This window comes from Muntiacus reevesi, chromosome 6 (genome assembly GCF_963930625.1).
Source record: "Muntiacus reevesi chromosome 6, mMunRee1.1, whole genome shotgun sequence".
NCBI classification, from domain to species: Eukaryota; Metazoa; Chordata; class Mammalia; order Artiodactyla; family Cervidae; genus Muntiacus; species Muntiacus reevesi.
Genome location: NC_089254.1, coordinates 76482648 through 76505027, shown reverse-complemented (window position 1 = coordinate 76505027; position 22380 = coordinate 76482648). Strand labels below are relative to the sequence as shown.

At 37.6% G+C, this 22380-nt stretch overlaps 1 protein-coding gene across 6 annotated transcripts in view; it reads left to right on the top strand.

Moving 5' to 3' along the window:
• SUGCT (succinyl-CoA:glutarate-CoA transferase) overlaps positions 1–22380 on the top strand; it is a 727590-nt gene that overhangs the window by 254300 nt on the left and 450910 nt on the right. For all 6 annotated transcript variants that reach the window (XM_065938550.1, XM_065938545.1, XM_065938546.1 and 3 more), the window contains one exon: positions 12938–13009. In XM_065938550.1, the coding sequence (XP_065794622.1) occupies positions 12938–13009 (72 nt within the window). The remainder of the gene's footprint in view (positions 1–12937; positions 13010–22380) is intronic.

Here is a 22380-nt window from a genome sequence, read left to right as displayed (position 1 = left end):
TGTGTGGAGAGAAGTTCCTGAAAAACTTAAATTATTTGCAAATGACATATTGCAAATGTCATTCTTTGCTCAGAACACCTGATAAATAAGATTTCATTATCATTTTTTAAAAAGCCACCCTATCTGAATGATTCAGTTCAGTTCAGTCACTCAGTTGTGTCCCACTCTTTGTGACCCCATGGACTGCAGCACGCCAGGCTTCCCTGTCCATCACAACTCCTGGAATTTACTTAAAGTCATGTCCATCGAGTTGGTGATGCCGTCCAACTATCTCATCCTCTGTTGTCCCCTTCTCCTCCTACCTTCAATCTTTCTCAGCATCAGCGTCTTTTCCAGTGAGTCAATTCTTCGCATCAGGTGGCCAAAGTATTGGAGTTTCAACTTCAGCATCAGTCCTTCCCATGAATATTCAGGACTGATTTCCTTTAGGATTGACTGGTTTGATTAGCTATCATATTTTAAAAAATGGAACTTTGTTAGATGGAAAATATAGATTAAGGTAAAATAAATCAGCATTCTCTTGGTGTTTAGCCAAAGCCTTCATTTAGAGCCTTGTATAAAATTGGAAACATAGTTTATTTTTGAGGGGATAATATTAAATCAGGTTTTAAATAAAGCAGTGTTAGTGATACTAACACTGAAGAAAATGAAAGATCATACTCTATAGGTTCTTCTGGATGTCAGCAGGGTCCTTGCTCCTATATAGGTCAATCAGTTTGTCCTGCCTTCTTCAAACTTTTCTGTGGAACAGTCTTCTGGGAGGAATTAATTGGTGTTCTTACCAAAAAATATTTCGTCATCAAAGTAATTTGGGAAACTCTTCTTTTTTTTTTTTTTAAATTCCAGGTCCCTTTTGGAGTTTCGTAAATTTTCTAGTACTTTAAGGATTTTGAAAAGTAGGATACAAAAGCTGTTGAACTTGCATTTCCCAAACTTATTTGAGTGAAGAGAAGTTTTGTGTTTGTGGTGCGGAGAGAGAAAAAGAGAGGGAAGATTGTTATCAACATACTATGGAACAGGGTTTTGTGAAACTAATTTGGGAAATGCTAGGTTAGAATCTTCAGTTTTAAGAAAAAATGTTTTTCAACTAAGTATAAGGTTCTCCTAATATGTCAGGCCTTGTGCAAAGCAAATAAGTCTATAAGATATAGACCTAGCCTCCTTCTTTTTTTTTTTTTTTAAAGTCTTTATTGAATTTGTTAGAATATTGTTCTATCTTATATTTTGGGTTTTTGGCCTCAGGGCATGTGGAATCTTAGGTCCCTGACCAGGGATCAAACCTGAACCCTCTGCATTGGAAGGCGAACTCCCAACCACTGAACCTCCAGGGAAATCCCTTGACTGAGCCTTCTTGCTCATTTCTTCCCTCATACTCCACTATGCAAGAAAACTCTAGTCATATACTGACCCTGAACTTGCATCATATAGCACAGTTTAAGAGATCTAGGATTAAATCTTTTGGGTTCTATAGAGCAGAAATGCAGTCAAACTAATTGATAAACAGGGATGGGTGTTTTGATGATGGTCATTTTAACTGGTGTGAGGTGATGTAACTCATTGTAGTTTTGATTTGCATTTCTCTAATAATGAGTGATGTTGAGCATCTTTTCATGTGTTTATTAGCCGCCTGTATGTCTTTTTTTTTTTTGAAAAATGCCTGTTTAGGTCTTCTCCCCATTTATTGATTGGGTTGTTTGTTTTTCTGGTATTGAGTTGCATGAGCTGTTTTTATGTTTTGGAAATTAATCTTTTTTCAGTTGTTTCATTTGCTATTATCTTCTCCCATTTTGAGGGTTGTTTTTTCACCTTGATTATAGTTTCCTTGACTATGCAAAAGCTGTTAAGTTTAATTAGCTTGCACTTGTTTATTACTGTTTTTATTTCCAATACTCTAGGAGGTGGGTCATAAAGGATCTTGCTGTGATTTATGTTATAGAGTGTTCTGCCTATGTTTTCCTCTAAGAGTTTTATATAGTTTCTGGTCTTACATATGACCCAACAATTCCACTATTGGGCATATACCCTGAGAGAACCTTAATTGAAAAACACACATGTACTCCATTGTTCATTGCAGCACTATTTACAATAGCTAGGACATGAAAGCAACCCATATGTCCATGGAGAGATGAATGGATAAAGAAGCTGTGGTACATATATAAAAGGAATATCACTCAGCCATAAAAAGGAATGCATTTGAATCAGTTCTAATGATGTGGATGTCCCTAGAGCCTATTATACAGATTGAAGTAAGTCATAAAGAGAAAAACAAATGTTACATATATATGTATATATGTACATATATATATGAAATCTAGAAAGATGATACTGAAGAACCTATTTGCAGGGCAGCAATGGAGATGCAGACACAGAGAACAGACTTGTGGACATGGGGGTGGGGTGAAGGGAGGGTGGGATGAGTGGAGAGAGTAGCATGGAGACATATACACTGTCATACATAAAATTGACAGCCAGTGGGAATTTGCCGTATGACTCAGGGAGCTCAAACCAGGGCTCTGTGACCGGCTAGAGGGGTGGGATGTGGTGGGAGACTCAAGAGGGAGGGGACATATGTGTACCCATTCATGTTGATGTATGGCAGCAACCAACACAATATTGTAAAACAATTATCCTTCAATTCAAAATAAAGGAAAAAATAAAAGGATGGGGGTGGATAAGGGGAGGCTATTTTAAAGCTACAGAAATTTTGCAGAAACACAAGTGTAGTCTCATTTCATGAGAATCAAGATGCCATCAGGCACATGACAGTTGCTTGGTCCCTGTCTGCTTCTTTTGTATCAGTTCAGTCGCTCAGTTAGATCCAACTCTTTGCGACCCTGTGGACTGCAGCACGCCAGGCTTCCCTGTCCATCACCAACTCCCGGAGTTAACTCAAACTCATGTCCATGGAGTTGGTGATGCCATCCAGCCATCTCATCCTCTGTCATCCCCTCCTCTTCCTACCTTCAATCTTTTTCAGCATCAGGGTCTTTTCCAGTGAGTCAGTTCTTCGCATCAGGTAGTCAAAGTATTGGAGTTTCAGCTTCAGCATCAGTCCTTCCAATGAATATTCAGGACTGATTTCCTTTAGGATGGACTGGTTGGATCTCCTTGTAGTCCAAGGGATGCTCAAGAGTCTTCTCCAACACCATAGTTCAAAAGCATCAATTCTTCGGTGCTCACCCTTCTTTATAGTCCAACTCTCACATCCATACATTGCCACTGGAAAAACCATAACTTTGACTAGACAGACCTTTGTTGGCAAAATAATGAATAGTCTAGTCTTTTGTCTAAATTTTAGTGTTTCTGAGGCTTTCTTACTTAACTTAAGCCTAATATGGTCATTCCAGCTGCACTTCCACATGGCTTTTGAATTTTTAAGCTGATGTAATTGATTCCTGCTTGGTGAATCTATTGGCTGGCTTGTGAGTGATATCTGCATAATTCTAGTCAACTAGGCAGGGATGAGGAACGGTCAGTCACACCATGTATGGAGCTGCTTCTTCAGGAGGGTTTGGGGTGGGGTGGAAATTAAACATATTTAATGTCACTGGGATGAAGAATTTTAGTGTTTGAAAACACAGGCAGTAATAAATTATTTCCAGCGTATTCAATTATGCCTAAAAATTCTTAACTAGCTTCCACCTTTATTTGCAGAGCATGAATCCAAGAGGAGCTAAAATAAATTAATTATTCAAACAGAGAAATAAACTCTAAAATAAAACAGAATCTTCTGTTACCCTTGACCTTTTAGCTAATATAACCTGTTGGCAGAGGTCATAGAAATATCAAGTATCTTTTCTTAAGTGGTTATGGATTTGAGAAAAGAATTATTGCTTTCTTCATCTGTTGACCTACTGGAAGGGCTACTGAGATTTTTTTCAGGTTGTTTTGGAGGAATGCTCCTAATGGCGCTTGTGTTAGATTACTTTGGAAGGGACAACTTCCTCATTGGTTTAAATTTTGATGCAAAAGAACCTTGCATAATGCTCCCATGATCTCAGTTGTGGTATATGTGCCCATGTGAGAGAATCCAACTCTTTTTGGGTCACCAACGATTGAAACAGGAATGTGCAGAATAATATTCAGAGTGCATTTTTTTCTTCTTCTGAGTATGTCATGCAATGGAAATAGTTGAAGTATTGAGACCTCAATTCTCTTGCAATTCAGCATGACTCTGTCTGCTGAACAAGGCTAAGGCTCATTTTCTCTGCTTCTTATATCCACATGCAGACAGTGTCTACTGACCTTTCCATCTGTCAATGGAAAGATGAAAAGATTCAGGCTTCATTTCAAGATTCATGAGGACTTGAGACAAGAAGTAATTAATCCATGCTCAGTTCTGACTTTTGCCTTCTGATTTTTAGTTTCCCAGGGAGAGAATTCATTGATCATTTATTCTTCAAGGATTCCAGCCTCTGATATAGTTATTTCTTACTGTATAGTAGCAATTCATCATTCTGATCTCTTCCTTAATCTCACAGGCATGATAGATGGCCTGAGTTAGGCTCCCAGGTTCTGATCACCTAAGAGAAGGAAGGAGTCCTTTAAAGAATGAGTTCAGACCCTGGAAGGTAACCATCTCACCAGGGTCTTACCAGCTCCTTGCAGCCTACTGCCTTTTCCATCACTTTCCTTAGAGATGTCTGTACATACATAAGATGGAGCCTTCCCTAAAGCTTTTTCTGACCCTGCAGTTGACTTGTTTTAGATCCTTGCTTATCCCATGAGGACTACATATCACTTGCTCCTGTGAGTCAGCCAGGCCTTACCATAAGTGCTCACTCTTCACTGAATAAATTGAGTAGTCATTAATTCTTCCCATAATCTTTGAGCCAAGCCCAAAGATGTTTTGAGAATCTGTATTCTTTAGAATCTAGAACCCATTTTATATTTGGATGGAAAATAACTTTTACTTCCAGTTAATGTTCAACTATTAGGTAGTAGCTATCTGGGATATTTGCTGAAAAGAACACTAAGGCTGATCCCTTATGCTTAAAGACAGACTGCCAGAGTTACATAGCAACATCTGCCATAGGTACCAGATTAGGGTGATGATGATAACTTGATGGTTGGAGAAAGTAGAAGTGTGAGTGAATCCTGAATGGTCCTGCCCTGTGGAGAGATGCTGGGAATTTTCTCTGCATCATCCTACAGGACAACAACTTCCTTGCCTCCAAATACCACAGTGGGTTAAGAAGCCCTTGGCTTTGAGCATTAGGGAGATAAAGGAAGACATCTTTCAGACAAATAAATGGCCCCTGACAATGGAAGGACTGTCTTGTGAATGGGCTAAATTTTGACCATCGTAAAATGAGTAATAATTAGTAGGACTAAATCTTTCATTGTTCCAACTACAGGATATATAGAGAATTCTTATTGGAATTATATTCTCCATTTCCCCTTAAACTTATCTTCAGCCATAAATTTAGGCAGTAATCTGTGAAGAAGGAAGTTTGTTTTGGGAACCAATTCTTAGTGTGTTTGCCATTCTCAGTGAGTTCTCATCTTTGGGTCACTGGCACTTTCTCATCTTTCCTACCTCATGCTTCCCAGTTTTGCCAGCAAGCCTTCTGTATAGCTTCTAGTATTTGTTGAATTGCTTACTTTGCTCTGATCCAACATAATACATCAGCCTTTTTTTTTAGAAACTTTGTTTTTTATCAGAGTATAGTTGATTACCAATGTTGTTATAGTTTCAGGTGGACAGTAAAGTGATTCAATTATACATATACATGTATCTATTCTTTTTCAAATTCTTTTCCCATTTAAGTTGTTACATAACATTGAGCCAAGTTCCCTGTGTAATACAGTAGGTCTTTGTTGGTTATCCATTTAAAATATTGCACTGGGTACATGTCAATCACAAACTCTCTGAACTATCCATTCCCCCTAACTCTTTTCTTCCAGTAACATGTTTGTTCTAAGCCCCTGAGTCTGTTTCTGTTTTGTTATTAAGTTCATTTGTATCATTTCTTTTTAGATTCCACATATAAGCGATATCGTACAGTATTTCTTACGTCACCGAGTGTGACAATCAGTGCATCAGCCTTGATTTGACAAAATTTTTAAGCTCCTGTTATGCCAGATGTTGTCCTAGGTGTGTGGGGTAACTGCAGCAGGTTCTAAGTTCTTATCTGCCAGCCAGACTCCTATGCTCACTTAGAGGTCACTCTCATTGCTTCATGTGTCTTTGTTCAAAGACTTGGGCTTCTGCTTTTGCCTATATTCTCTGGGGATTTTATCTAGTTAACTACCAGGGTGCTATCCCTCCATGCTGTGACTTGCTTTCACAACTTGTCATGTGGGAATTTGGAGGCAAGTCTCTGAGCCTCATTCCCATAAATGCAGCCTCTGCCTATAAATCTCAGGAACTGACTACCTACTGAAGGACTTTCAAGAATTCAGTTCAGTTCATTCACTAGTAGTGCCTGGCCCTTTGCAACCCCATGGACTGCAGCACACCAGCTTCCCTGTCCATCATCAACTCCTGGAGCTTCATCAAACTCATGTCCATCAAGTTGCGATGCCATCCAACCATCTCATCCTCTGTTGTTTCATCCTCTGTTTCAAGAATTTGTCCAAATTTCTTACTCCATTTCCTACCTATACCCCCATACTTCATCTGGCTGAATGTTTCCCTCAGCCATGCTTATACAAACTTTCTATATTCTAGGCTGAAATTCCACTGTTAACTAGATCTGTACCCTCTCTTCAGGTCTAGTGGGCAGGTCTAATATTGGTCTTTCCAGTAATGCCAACCTTCTGTGTGCCCTGTTTTGTCATTGATAAATCTTGAGATGATGGAGTTAAAGTATGTTTGGAAAATCTTATTGATAATCTACTCTGTTATCTACTTTACAATGATATTCTTATTGAGGCTTAGTTAATATTCTGCTCTAGCTTTATTTTTTTGCTTGAAGGTGAAATGTCATAATGACAGCCTGAATAAAGTTCTAGTCTACAATAAGTGTCTATGATAAGACTTTTAACTTGTCTTAGATAAGTGTGGGCTCATTGTTAGAGATGGTATTTTCTCTAGGTACCATCTCTAGGATGGTACATAACTAGTACAAAACATTATTTGTTGTAACATGTTTGGGGTGAAACAAAGAGTACTTGAAAAAGGCTCATCATAGTCAAGGAATTTTTTACCTTGAAGTGTTCCTGAAAAATCAATATGGATTCTTGTCCAGAATTTTTTACCACTTTCCATTAAATAAGAGGTGCTTTTGGCAGCTCAGTCCAAACAAATCTAGCTTGAGATTCTTTATAACACAGGCAATTCAGAATCATCAGTTTTTCACACACAGCTTCCAGGAAAAATAACACCATGTGCCATTGTACATTATGTCCAGGATACATGATGGCTGCCTTCTTGAAGAATAGCAAGCTTTCCTTATAAAGGACTTCTAAGAAAAATAATATCTACTGATAATTTGTAAAGATAAAAAACACAACAGTTTCCATTTCCTTTCTTGCCCCTGACTCCACATCTAGTATCAGAAACTGAGTGATTGAAAATCCTAAATTTATTTTATTTAAAATAGGACTTAATTGATTTGAAGGACCTCAAGGAACATTAAGACTTCCTATGGAATTGGAAAATCCTGACCTGGATTGGGGTTGCAGGAAATCAGTATGTAGTATTGCTTTCAAAGTGCTTCTAGAATTCAAGACAATGTAGAAATGAGTGTGTTCAAAATGGCTTATTCCCCATGAAAAAAATGCATAAACAAATAGGTAATAGGTGAAATTAGGGACTTCTGGACTCCTTTATCACTTGTTGCAGAATTCCATCCCATAGGACATTGTTCTTGAGCTGTAAGCATTTGAGGCCTCCTTGCCGTCTGGCTGAGCCAGCTCCACTGAGTAAGGTGAGCTGAACTGTTGGTGGTAGGAAATAGTGCTCTATATTTGTCACAGTGTACTAGCACAGACCCAAAGTCAGTAACTGCTTGACATTCCAGAAAACATTCTCATGGCAGTGAGTTCAACTCCATGGAATGTCTTTTTCCAGTGGACGATGAAGTCATTTTGCAATGGTTACCTTTTTGGGAAGAAAATCTTGTAAAAAATTAAGTAACTCCAGGAGGGTTTGAAGTTTGTGTTCTTGTTTTTGAAGTAGACACACCACTAACTGTATGTACCTTTTTTAGATCAGAGAAAATACTGACACATCAGTACGGTAGTTTGAGGCTTCAATTCTTTACAAGAGAAACATCCCAGCCATGAATGTTTGCAGCACAGTCTGCTGCTCTTATTTAGTTCACCCTGTGATGGAAAATCTGCTAGAGGTGTGTGTACATAGTATGTGGTCATTTATCTTGCCTGGTATAGAGAGTGAGGCAACCAAGGGGATGGAAGAGAGTTTGCAGAGTAGGTAAGAGTCCAGAAATCAAGCTCCAAAGGCTTAGAATGTACAGGGGGTTCTTTTTATGTGCCAACCAGCATTATTAGTAGATATTTAATAATAATGATATTTACTGAGTCCTTACCTTTTATCAGAAATTATTCTATGCACCTCACACTGTGACTCTAACCTCACACTGAAACTTCTTTTCTCCAGTAATCACTAACTAAATAAAGCATTTTATATTTTGACCATCCATAGTCTCCTGTCTTGCACCTTGCATTCAACTACTCACCACATTATGGCCAGTCTTCAACTTAATCAGGATTTCTTATCCACTGACACCTCTCATATTCCCTATTCATAACTTCCTCCCGTCTTCACCATTTTTAGGTATTTGTTACAGCAGTATCCCTCTTCTCAGTGCCAATTTCTTAGTCCATTTGGGATATTATAACAGAATAGACTAGGTGACTGAAACATCAGGCATTTCTTTATTACAATTCTCAAGGCTAGGAAATCCAAGATCAAGACGCTGGCATATTAGATGTCTTGTGAGGGCCTACTTCCTGTTTCAGAAATGGCTGTGTTCTTATTCCTAATACCATCACACTGGGGGGTTAGGATTTCAACAACTGAATTTGAGGAGGATACTGGAGTGGGTTGCCATTTCCTTCTCCAGAAAACATTCATTTTACAGCAAAATGTATTCCTCTAAAAGTTCTTAGTTAGAATATATTTATTAAATACTGTAGCAATAGTAACATGGGACAAAAATTATTTAAAGAACTAATAATCTTCTTGCTGTTGTTGTTCAGTCACTAAGTCATGTCCGACTTATTTGCATCCCCATGGATTGCAGCATGCCAGGCTTCCCTGTCCTTTATTATCCCCCAGAGTTTGCTCAAACTCATGTCCATTGAGTTGGTGATGCCATCCAACCGTCTCATCCTCTGTTGTCCCCTTCTTCTCCTAACTTCAATCTTCCCAGCATCAGGATTTTTTCCAATGAGTCAACTCTCTGCATCAGGTAGCCAAAGTGTTGGAGCCTTAGCTTCAGCATCAGTCCTTCTGATGAATATTCAGGACTGATTTCCTTTAGGACTAGGTTTGATCTCCTTGCTGTCCAAAGAACTCTCAAGAGTCTTCACCAGCACCACAGTTTGAAAGCAACAATTTTTCAGTGTTCAGCCTTCTTTATGGTCTAACTCTTACATCTGTATGGTCAAAGCTATGCTTTTGACTATATGGACCTTTGTAGACAAACTGATGTCTCTGCTTTTTATTAAGCTGTCTATTTTTGTCATAACTTTTCTTCTAAGGAGCAAGCATTTTTTTAATTTCATGACTGCAGTCACCATATGCAGTGGTTTTGGAGTCCAAGAAAGTAAAATTTTTCACTGTTCCCACTTTACCCGATCTATTTGCCATGAAGTGATGGACCAGATGCCATGATCTTAGGATTTTGAATGTTGAATTATAAGCCAGCTTTTTTACTCTCTTCTTTCATCCTCATCAAAAGGCTCTTTGGTTCCTTTTCTCTTTTCGTCTTTAGAGTGGTATCATCTGCATATCTGAGGTTGTTGATGTTTCTCCTGGCAGTCTTGATTCCAGCTTGTGATTTAGCCAGCCTGGGATTTCACATTATGTTCGAAGTTAAATAAGCAGGTTTGCAATGTACAGCCTTGATGTACTCATTTCTCAATCTTCATCCTAATAAATCTACTTGCTGAGCCTTAGTCTAATTATATCCTGGTGGCTAAGCTGCTAGGGCTTCCCAGGTGGTGTTAGTGCTAAAGAACCCACCTGCCGATGAGGGTGACATGAAATATGGGTTTGATCCCTGGGTTGGGAAGATCCCCTGGAGGAGGGTACAGCAACCTATTCCGGAATACTCCAGTATTCTTGTCTGGAGAATCCCATGGGTAGAGGAGCCTGGAAGGCTACAGTCCATGGTGCTGCAAAGAGTTGGACATGACTGAAGAGATATAGCAGGCAAGCATGCATGCACAGCTGAGCTGTTACTTGGTATTTACTTTCCAGTGATTATTAACTAGTTATCACTACTTAAAATTTAAAATATATGTATTGGTAAAAATATATTTCATGTTATGGTTCAGAATTAAGGAAGAAACAGCCATTTCTTTATTAATTGAAAGAAAATGAACCCTCTCCGATATATAAACTTGAACATGTCACTGATCCAAAATTTTGAAAACCTTACTTCCCGTTATACTTGTTAACACACATTGTTACTTCATATTACTTATCTACTTCCCAACTCACTTTCCCGTAAACAACCTGTATAACCTCATAATTATGAATGGTTTGTTGAGTCATCTCTGCTCAAAATCCTCGTCCCCCACTCATAGCTCTGTTGTAGACTTCCTTTCTGTAGTTTCAGAAACACTAATGCATTAGGTATGGCACTAATTTTGCTTTTGCTTGGTGGATAAGGGAATATAAACATTTAAAATAGTTCATGTAATATCTTGGTGGCATTGATTTACAAATCAAGCAAAAATGTAAACAGGAAAAAAACTCGATTATAGTGTTCTGAGATCCCTTTTAGCCACAACCCTATTATATGGAAGCAATTATTTGAGTGACTTATTAACATTTTATAACCTTTTATTAATTGCCTCATATTCTTCAGATACCATGAAGTAGGAAGAATAAAAGAAAAAAAAATACAGTCTGCCAACTCCAATCTACTTATACTGTGCAACAGAACTTTCTGTAATGATAGAAATGTTCTCTATCTGGACTGTCTCCCATAGTAGCCACTAGCCACATGTGGCTATTGAATGCTTGACGTGTAGCTAGAATACTGGTAGAAGTGAAATATTAATTCTTCTTAAAAACAGCTTTATTGATACATAATATACATACACTATAATTCACCACTGAAACTGTACAATTTAGTGGTTTTTAGTACATTCATAGAGTTGTAGAGCCTTTACCATAATGAATTGCAGAATATTTTCATTGCCCCAATAAGAAAGCTGGTACTTCTATAGTCACTTTCCATATTTCCCAAACTTCTTCAGCCCCAGACAGCCACTAATCTTTCTAGTCTCCATGGATTTGCTGATTTTGGTCATTTCCTATAAGTGGAATCACAATTTGTATTCTTTTGTGACTGGCTGATTTAATTTTAGTTTATCTAAATTTAATACTTACATGTGGCTAGTGGCCACTGTAAGAAACAAGTAATACAGATACTTACGTAATGATGATGCTTAAGTAATTCTGAGGTTTAGAAGGTGATCTTGTAAAGGGGGCATGTGAAAAACATCAGAGAGATTAGAGATGAATGCAGACAGAGCCTAGAGGTGAGAGTTTCCTGAAGGAGGGGATGGTACCAACTAATACAGAGGTATAAGAAACAGTTGTTTCAGTGATAGGATAGGAATCCTGATGACAAAGGCCATTTCAATGTGGTGGTTGGTGAAGAAGTAGCATTTTTATATTATTTAGAGATGGAGGAAAGGAACAATTTCAAGAAAGCTTGAGAGGTATGTCAGGACTGGTACAAATTTTATTTTGTTTCTAATATTTTTAGTATTAGCATGAGCTTCTATGTAGGCATAAGAAAAAGATCCAGTGGAAATGAAGACATAAAAGATAATTGAGCAGGGCTCTGAAGGATGTGAGTGAGTACAGGTAGTACTAAGGTCATTAGCCTAGGAATAAGCCCTGACAGGAAAGACAGATGTTATCTTTCTCAGAGGTGGGTGTAAGTGAATAAAAAGTAGGCGAAGGTGCAGAACAATTTTTACATCGAGAGGAAACTAAAGAAACTCATTTACTCAAAGAAAATGGGAATAAGGCCTGAGGGTAAAGTTTGGTTCCCCTGACCATCACTGTGATCCAGTGTGTAGAACTGTGTTCTGATAAGTACTTCAGAGGGGCTTGGACTATGAGAAATATCAAGTATTTACATATATCTGGCTTCCCAAATGAACATGTCTCTTAAAAGGAAGAGACTTTCTCAGGTACATAAAGCCACATGGGGTCTAGTGATCTAGATGTGTCATTTTTCACTTACTAGAAAGTGAAAATTACCCAAATGTTTGTATCTGAGATTTTTGAAGACAAACTACAGCTCCATTACTCATCTTCCTTCCACCCACTCTCCTTTCTTTTCTTCTCCTTTCCCTCATTTCCTTCCTTTTTCCCTTCTATTCTTCTTAGACTTTGTAGAAAACAGGGTGCTATGTCATTCTCTTTGCCCTACATGAAAAATTGGAAATAAAACACAAAACTGGGAATATCTAACATTAATCCAAACTATAATGAATATAGAATTTAATATTATTAATTATAATAAACCTCCAGTATTTTCTTTACTATTCTAAGTTACTCATTTTTCCTCCCTCCTCCAATGTTATAACACTTGGTTGATGAGACAGGAAGTGCTTTGAGAACCTCAAATAACAGCTATACATATATAATAGAAAAATATACTAATTAGTTGATATTGATTTAATTAATATTATTACTTTAGAACAAGGTTTATATATAAATTTGAGTAATTAAAGCTATATAAAATTATATATTTATGTATGTATTTATTTATTTTAGGCTTTTAAAACCAAGGATGGATATCTTGTAGTTGGAGCAGGAAATAACCAACAGTTTGCAGCTGTGTGCAAGGTAATCTGTAATATTTGGACTATTTGGAATGGGTAGATAATATATACAACAATTCATTTTGCACAAAGCCAGGAAAATTCAATTTTGCCTGGAGGAGTGTTGCTAAATCTATGCTAAACTCAAGACTCCCTGTGTTAGCACCTTTTTCTGCTTACAATGTTATGGACAGAGTCCAACTTAACACTCTTTTTTTTTTTTCGTAAAATTGAAGTATATGACTGTTTTTAAGTGACGAATCATAGTAGTTTAAATTATGTTAAAACCTAACCTGTCTACCAGTCCAAACAAAAAGGGAAAAAAAGTCATTGAGAAGGACTTTTTAACACCAGGATTTTTTTTTTTTCTGAGAAGAAGAAAGGAACAGAAGAACTAGGAAACAACCGGAAAACAATTAACAAAATGGCAATAAGTACATATCAATAATTACTTTAAATGTAAATGGACTAAGTTTACCATCAAAAGACATGGACTAAGACTAAAAACACAAGGCCTGGAAGAGTCTCACTTCAGGTATAAGGACACACACAGACTGAAAGTGGACGGATGTAAAAAAAATATTTAATACAAATAGAAGCCAGAACAAAGCTGTGGTAGCAATACTTACATCCAACAAAAGAGACTTTAAAATGAAAACTGGGATAAGAGACAAAGAAGGGCATTGCGTACTGATAAAAGGATCAACCCAACAAGAGAATGCAATATTTATATACTTATGCACCCAACGTGAAAAAGGTGAAAGTCTCTCAGTTGTGTCCAACTCTTTGCAACCCCATGGACTATACAGTCCATGGAATTCTCCAGGCCAACATGGGAACACCTAAATATATAAAGCAAATATTTACAGACCTAAAGGGAGAACCAGACAGCAATACAGTAGTAGTAGGGGACTTTACTACTCTGCTTACCTCAATGGACAGATCATCCAGACAGATAATCAATAAGGAAACACTGGTCTTAAATTAGACCAGATGACTAAACAGATTTATAGAGAACAGTCTATCCAAAAGCAATAGAATACACATTCTTTCTCAATTGCCCATGGAACATACTCCAGAATAAATCATATGTTAGGTTACAAAACAATTCTTAATACATTTAAAAATATTGAGATCATATTAGGTATCTCTTCTGACCACAATATTATGAAACTAGAAACCAATTACAATAAGACACCTGGAAAACCACAGATATGTGGAGATTAAACAACATGCTACTATAAAAATGACTGGTATCAATGAAGAAATAAACAAAGAAAAAAAATACCTTGAGGGCTTCCTTGGTGGCTCAGTGGTTAAGAACCTGCCGTCCAATGCAGGAGACACAGTTCAATCCCTGATCCAGGAAGATCCCACATGCTGTGGAGCAGCAAGCCTGTGTGTCATAACTGTTGAGCCTGTGCTTTAGAGCCCACGAGCCACAACTACTGAGCTCACGTGCAGCAGCTACTGAGGCCTGCCTGCCCTAGAGCCCATGCCCTGCAGCAAGAGAAGCCCCTGCGATGAGAAGCCTGCACTCTGCAACTGGAGAGTAGCCCCCACTCACCACAACTAGATAAAAGCTCATGCAGCAACAAAGACCCAACACAGCCAAAAATAAATACATGCTAAGACACTTCAGTTATGTCCAACTCTTGGTGATCCTATGGACTGTAGCCTGCCAGGCTCCTCTGTTCATGGGATTCTCCAAGAATACTGGAGTGGGTTGCCATTTCCTCCTGCAGGGGATCTTCCCGACCCAGGGATTGAATGCATGTCTCTTGCATCTCCTGCATTGGCAGGCAGGTTCTTTACCACTAATGCCACCTGGGAAGCCCCAAATAAATACCCCAAATTATAAAAAATACCTTGAGACAAATGAAAATGGAAATACAACATGCCAAAACTTATATAGAGTGCAGCTAAAGCAATTCTAAGAGGAAAGTTCATAGTGATAAATGACTACATCAAGAAAAAAGAAAAAACTTGAAGAAACAACCTATATTTACAACTGAAGGAATTAGAAAAAGAATAAGCAAAGCTCAAAATTTGTAAAAGGAAGGGAAGAACAAAAGCAGAGTAGAAATAGAGTAAGAAGACAATAGAAAAGATCAGTGAAACCAAGCAAAGGCAACAAAAGCAAAAATAAACAAGTGGAACTCTATCAACATAAAGAGAGTCTGAACAGCAAGGGAAATCATTAATGAAATGAAAATGCAACCTACTGAATGGGAGAAAATATTTGTAAATCATATATCTGTTAAGAGGCTAATATCCAAAATAGGTAAGAATTTATATAACTCAATAGGACAAATATCACACAATCCAATTAAAAAATGGGCAGAAGTTCTGAATAGACCATTTTCCAAAGAAGACATAGAGATGGCTAATAGGTACATGTAAAGATGCTCAGTGGGAGAGAGACAATAAATAAAACTCCAAAATGATCCATGGTTACATGTCATGCAGAGAATTAAAATAGACTGCTGTGTTAAAATAGTGACTGGATTGTCAGGGGAAAGTCTCTTTTGAAGAAATAACCTTAAGATGAGATCTGAGTGATATTCATAATGCAATAGTGATAAGATTTTTCAATATAAACATTAACATAAAATGTTTTCAATACTAATATAAACATAGTACTCAAAATTCACGAAAAAGCCTGGAAGTATTCCATAGTGCTAATACAGACTATATGGCTTAGTGGTAAAGGGTCCACCTGCCAGTGCAGGAGACAGGGTTTGATCCCTGGGTTGGAAAGATCCTCTGGAGTAGGAAATGGCAACCACTCCAGTATTCTTGCCTGGAAAATTCCATGGACAGAGCAGCCTGGTGGGCTACAGTCCATGGGGCCGCAAAGAGTTGAACACAACTGAGCATGCTTGCATGTACTCCAGGATAAAAGTGGGTTTTTCTTTTTTCTTCCTACTTCTATGAAGTGGTAAAATACAAAAATATGTTTAGCTGTTGTCCCCAATTCCTTACACAGAATTCCTAAAAAATTCCCGAGTTTTCAAAGTGTCCCTTGTTTTTCATTGTAAGCCCCTTTCAATCACATCTGAGGTAACCTCACATTCTGCTGAGGTAACTTAGGATGGGGCCCCTAGATAGCCTCAGGATGGGTTGGTCACCAGATAGACCAACTGATCAGAGGGTTGGAACTTTCAGCCCCACATACCAACCTCCAGTAAGAGGGGAGAGGACTGGAGACTGAGCTCTGTGTAAACCCTTGAACTGTAAGATTCAGAGAGCTTCTGGTGAAGACATCAAGGTGGTGGGAGGGTGGTGGAGCATGGAAGCTCTGCACTCTCCTACCTCTGTGCATCTCTTCCATTTGGCCTTTGTAATAAACCAGTAGTGGTAAGTTAAAAAAAAAAAAAAAAGATTCTCAGTGTCAACTCATCAGGGAAATGCCAATTAAAACCACGGGATCTTACCTCACACTTGTCCAGAATGGCTATTATTAAAAAAAAAAACAAGAAAAAACAAATGTTGGTGAGGATGTGGAGAAAAGGGAATCCTTATGCACTGTGGATGGGATTGTAAATTGGTGTCGCCCCTATGGAAAATATTTAAAAATAGAGCTACCACATGATCCAGCAATTTCACTTATAGGTATATATCTGAAGAAAATGACAACACTAACTTGAAAAGATACATGCACTCCTGTGTTCATTGCAGCATTATTTATGATAGCTAGGATATGGAAGGAAAAAGGACATTTTAATACCAGGATTTTTTTCTCTCTTTTTCTGTTTTAATCCCCAAAAGATCTAACTAGCCCTGAATATAATTGATCTACTATCAATGTATTTACCACTAGAAAATTTTTTCTTCAAAGTAGCCTTTGTTTAATAAGTACCTTTCTACAAAATTGATGTTTTAACTTTTTAGCAATTTTCATGTTAAAAATGTTGCTCCTACACAGATGTACATAAAGGTCTTGGAATCAGTAAAGTTGAAAATATTCTCAATTTTTGGCATTGCTTAGATAATGTTTTTATTTGATGTTTTTACTATTTATCCAATCTCTGGTTTTTTGTTTTTATTTAAGGCTTTAGTTTTCAGTTCATTTTTTAGAGTTCTAATCCCAGGCAATAATCTAGTTTAAAAAAAATATATATATATATACATATATATATATAAATTTTAATTTTTCTTACATGTAGGGAAAGGCCTTACCTGTTGATTTTTTTTTCTGGTTGGGAAATTTTTTTTTTTTTTTGTACTAACCATACTACTGGTGAGCTTTTAGCTTTATTAAGGATGGCTATGAATTCCTTAGAGGAGTTTTATTTATTGCAGTTAACTTATTATGTACAAAAATTATTTATTACTGTGCCTCTTTCATATGAGAGGTTAACGAGCACAGCTAAAAACCACAGCAAAGTGGTGGGAAGTATCACAGAGAAGGTGACAAATGGAGATAGTTCCTATTGCAGGAAGGGTTGGAGGTGGGAAAGAGGAGAGCTTTTATAATGGTGACTCTGAGTAAGTGTAGAGAAAATTGATTCAAACATTTGATCTGGGATCAAAGAACCTTTGTTATGAACGGTCAATGTTAAAAATATAAAACATACGGAAGCTGTTGCCTGTGAAGTCATTTGCGTACTCTGGCTGCAGAGATGTAAAAGCCAGTTCATCACTATAAACGAGGACAGATTTTTTTTCCTGGGCCATATGTTTTGGAGTTTTCTCTTTCCAGAATCAGGATGGGGAGGGGGTAGAAATTACTGGTTGACATAGTTTTCACTGTTGAAAATAACTGCACTGAATTCTTTTTATTTTTGATTCATTACTGCTGATCAGTTTGAAACTTTTGAACTTCCTCATAAATATCCATAAGAACTTTTTTTTTGGAAGAAGATTTTTATTTCAAAGCAGAATATTTACCATAAGTTTTAGTACTAAAATATGGCTTATTGTTATGGTGTGTTATGACACATTTTTTAAAAAAGAGAATAGCAGAGAGGGCCTTGGAGAATGGCATACTTGACCTTGTTTTTACCATATGTGAGTAGGAATGATAATCCCTGTTATGAGTCATTAAGGCAGCATCTATAAAACTCTTTGAGATCCTCAGAAGAAAAGTTTTATATGTATGGCATTTTAATGTTATCTACATCATTTATTAGGGATTTTGAGCAAACATTGCAATCTGATTGACTTTTTCACCTTCATAATTATATCCTTACATGTAAACTTGTCCTAAAAACCTTTTCTGTTAAGGGGAAAAAAAAAAATCACCTTTCTTTATTTGATTCAAGATTCTCCCCCATCCCATTTATACTGAATGAGTTTTTCTAACTTTTTTTTTTAAATTCAACTATTTTTATTACTGAGGGTGTTATAATTCAGTCTGGCCTTATAGAATATGAGGATCCAATGTGATGACAATTTTGATCCCTATCAAAATTATTCTTTTGCCAAGTAAGGTTCATCATGAAAGATAGGGCAGCTCTACCTCCCGGGGAGAAGTGTGGCAGTATTGTTTGCAATGAACGAGTAGAATTTACTTATGCTGGATCTCTTTTGAAAAGAGAATTTGATATACTGGTTGGTTAATACTTCTTGGGGAGGGTCCTATTAGAATGCTGTTATTGTCAGGGATTAGAGGGGAGTAAGAGCCTTGGGTTCAGGGTCTTGGGGTTCAGAAAATTTCCTGTATATAAAGTGAACCTTGGCTCATAACAAATCCTATTTTATGTCCCTTAACGTGATACAGAATAGCAGGGAATGTGAGCATATGTAAGCTATTTTAAGCTGATTGATGCCAACACTAATGGGTATTCCTATTTGAAATACACTGACATCCTTTTAAAAGTCACATAGACTGAAGGTTTCTTTTACTAGAGGCAATAATCATTGGTTCTCAACTTTTGCATGCATAGGAAATCTCCTTGAACCCCTTCCCCAAAGATTTTGACAAAGTATGTGAGGTGGGGTGCAGGAAACTTGAATTTTAATAAGCACTATTGTTGATTTTTTAGCAGGTGGTCTGAGGATATTATAATTCTAGGGCATTCTAAGAGTCTTGAAGTCAGTCAGGTGATCTCTGGCAAGGTCATTTTTGCTAAGCATCTGTGTCCTCGTGATGAAATGAAGATTATGACATATAACTGTACTAATATATAACTTTTGGGGTTCTAGAAGAGATTCAGTAAGTCAGACAGTACAGTCCCTTGCTCAAAGTATGAACTTAATAAATGACCTTTCCAGTATGACCTAATTAGTATGCAGATTCTGGTTGTAGGTAAAATGGAGTTAGCACGTTTCTCTCTGTCTTATTCACTTGACACAGTGAGAAAACCTGTACAGAATGCATGGAATATCTATAGGAGGACTTTGAAAAGTAATCAGTAGCAAGAAACTTAGTAAAGAACACCAGAAGTTTGAAATAGCTCTAAACTGGCAGTAGGTTTACCAGTTTTCCCCTCTGATTATTCCTTTACATGAACACAGCCTGAAATCTGGATGTGGGAATGGGGGGACAGAGCTGACTTCCTGGAGATGCCCTTCTTCCTGGTGCGACAAACATGAAAGTGAGCTCTAATGTCAGGGAGACAGTTTTTCCCTCTTCCTCATTTCCTCACACCCCAGCCTCCAAGTAGTCCTGTAGTGGCAGCAGCAGATGAGCAGGAGCCAGAACTCTGAGGAAGGGGACCTTTGCTATTTATTGCTGGGCTGTGATTCCAAAAGAGAGGGGTGAATCCTTGATGCATTTTTCTTCTGTCCTCCCACTGATTGACCTCTGCCCTGGAACTATGCTGAGGAGTGGGGCAACTAGAGGGAAGCCCTGGGGAACTGGAAAGAGGTTGCCAAGGTGGAAGAGCTTTAGAAAGTGATCTGTGAAGTTGCTTGTGAACTCCTGTGCTCACTGCTGAGTTGCATGTGCATTGATCTGATCCTAGTCAGTACACCAGAGATGCTGAGACCTGTGTTAACAAATAGACAGCTTCTCAGGGGGCAGTATGAGCCTTTAGCGGGTCACAGGTGGGACTGATTCAAGAGCCCGCAAAGGCTTTGAAAACTGAACTAACACTAGAACCAAGGCAAGTAGAAGGTAAGCTGGGACTTGTGGTCTGGATCTAACCAGGAGAATTTCTTGCTAAAAACAATAAAACAAATGTTTTCTTTAGGATTTAAACAAGACCCAGAGGCTTGTAATATAATATTCAACATATCCAGGATACAACTCCCGATTACTCAGATTATGAAGATCCAGAACCTGCATGAGAAAAGACAATGGCAGTTCCAAGATAACACAGATGTGGGAATGCATTCATGAAAATTTTAAAACACCGTTTATAAAAATACTCCAATAAGCACTGCAGACACTATTGAAATAAACATTTAGAAAAGTAGAAATGTCTGGCACAGAAATGGAAGATATGAAGAAGAACCAAGTGGATATTTTAGAACTGAAAAATACAACCACCAAATACAGGAACAAACACCTCATTAAATGAGCGCAGTAGCACAATGGAGGTAACAGAGGAGACAGTCAAGGGACTTAAAGATGGATAAATATTGGGTTGACCGAAAAGTTCATTTGGGTTTTTCCATACCATTTAATGGAAACCTGAACAAACTTTCTGGTCAACTCAATAGAAATTATTCAGTCTGAACAACAGAGAGGAAAAAAGTTTCTCCCCCAAAAGGAAAGAAAGCACACGTATCCAGGACCTGTGGGACAATAACAAAAATGTCTAACATTTATGTCACTGTAGTCCCAGGAGGAGAGAAGAAAAAAACATACTGAAAAAACAGTTGAAAAAATAATGGATGGAAACTTCCCAAATTTAGTGAATGATAGAAACCTACAGATTTAATAATTTCAGCACGTCCCAAATAAGATAAATCCACATAAATCCATGCCTAAGCACATAAAAATATTACTGCTGAAAACTAAAGAAACATTTGAAAGCACCTAGAGAAACTGACCTATTACCTTTGGGGAAACGTGACTCGAGTAATTGCAGATTTCTTGTCAGAAACTCTTGTCAGACTTCTTGTCTTGACAAGATTTCTTGTCAGAACCTAGAGAGAAGTTGCACAGAATGTTTAAAGAGCTGAAAGGAAAGAGCTGTCAATGCAGAATTCTATATCTAATGGGAATATCTTTGAGAAACCAAAGTTAAGTGGATAACTTCCCCTACCTTCCCCCACTTTTCCCATCCTTCTTTTCAAAAATATTTTTTAATTGGATTTAAAAAAATATTTATTTATTTTTGCTCATACATGTGGCATGTGGAATGTTAGTTCCCCAAACAGGGATTGAACCCACAGCCCCTTCCTTGGAAGCACAGAACTTTAACCACTGGACCACCAGGAAAGCCCCCATCCTTCTTTTTTGAACAAACGGGTTTTATTATTTCTTTGGGGAGAAACAGTACCTACTTGGAGTAGTTCACATTTATTTAATGCTACTGTGTCAAGTACTTTCACTTGCATTGTTTCATTTTGTCCCAGGCAGCACTCTGTTTCAAGCTCCTAAAGCACAGTTATGACTGCAGCACTTGAAGCAGTCTCTCTAGAAAGTTCTGAATGCTAGCACAGTGGGACAGAAGGGTCTTTACTTTACCCACTATTTAACATCAGCTATCAAAGAGAAAGGAAGTCTAATACGTCAAATTTTAAGAAGGATACATGAATGCATCCCGGTTACCATTGAGGGCAAACACTGAATAGTTTTTTTGTGACACTTACAGTATATTCTGAGTGAGAACACATTTATAAATTTAACATGAGGGCTAGTGAAGACACTTGCTTTTTCTTGAAATGACTTATTCAGTCTTAGCAAAAGAGGGTGGGTCTCAATTCCTAGATAAGCCTTGAGGCCAATTCTGGGATCACGTGTGGTGACAGGGAGATTTTTAGAAAGGGCACTGTATGTAGCGTCACTTTTTAAAATCCAGGAGAGTAATGCCGTCTTTATTATTCCTCAAGGAAATGAATAAGTGGAACATGTGAAAGAGAAATTGTACTGTTGAGATGTTCTCTTACCTTCAGGGAATCTTCTTCACTTCTCTCTCCTTTGTAAGATGATTAATGACTTGATTTTATTTAAACTGTGGGAAACAAATGAAACCATTAAGTGTTTATATTTAAACCAAATACATTAATAGAGGTAGTGAAACTTTCTGTAGGCCACATGGCCTGCCCCAGCCCATAAATGCTCCTTTGGACTTTCCAACACAACTGCCAAACACTGCCTCCACACATTCTTTTTAAAACTTATTTTCCATTCCAAATCCACTTGGTACTTTCATTATGGTCTTGTTAAAATTGCAAGATGTCCACTGGGACTTACAAGATAGATTTTCCCTTTATTGAGGAGGAGCAAAAGAGGAAGTATATAAAAGCGTTTCTATTTGTTATTCCTTCAGGGAGTCA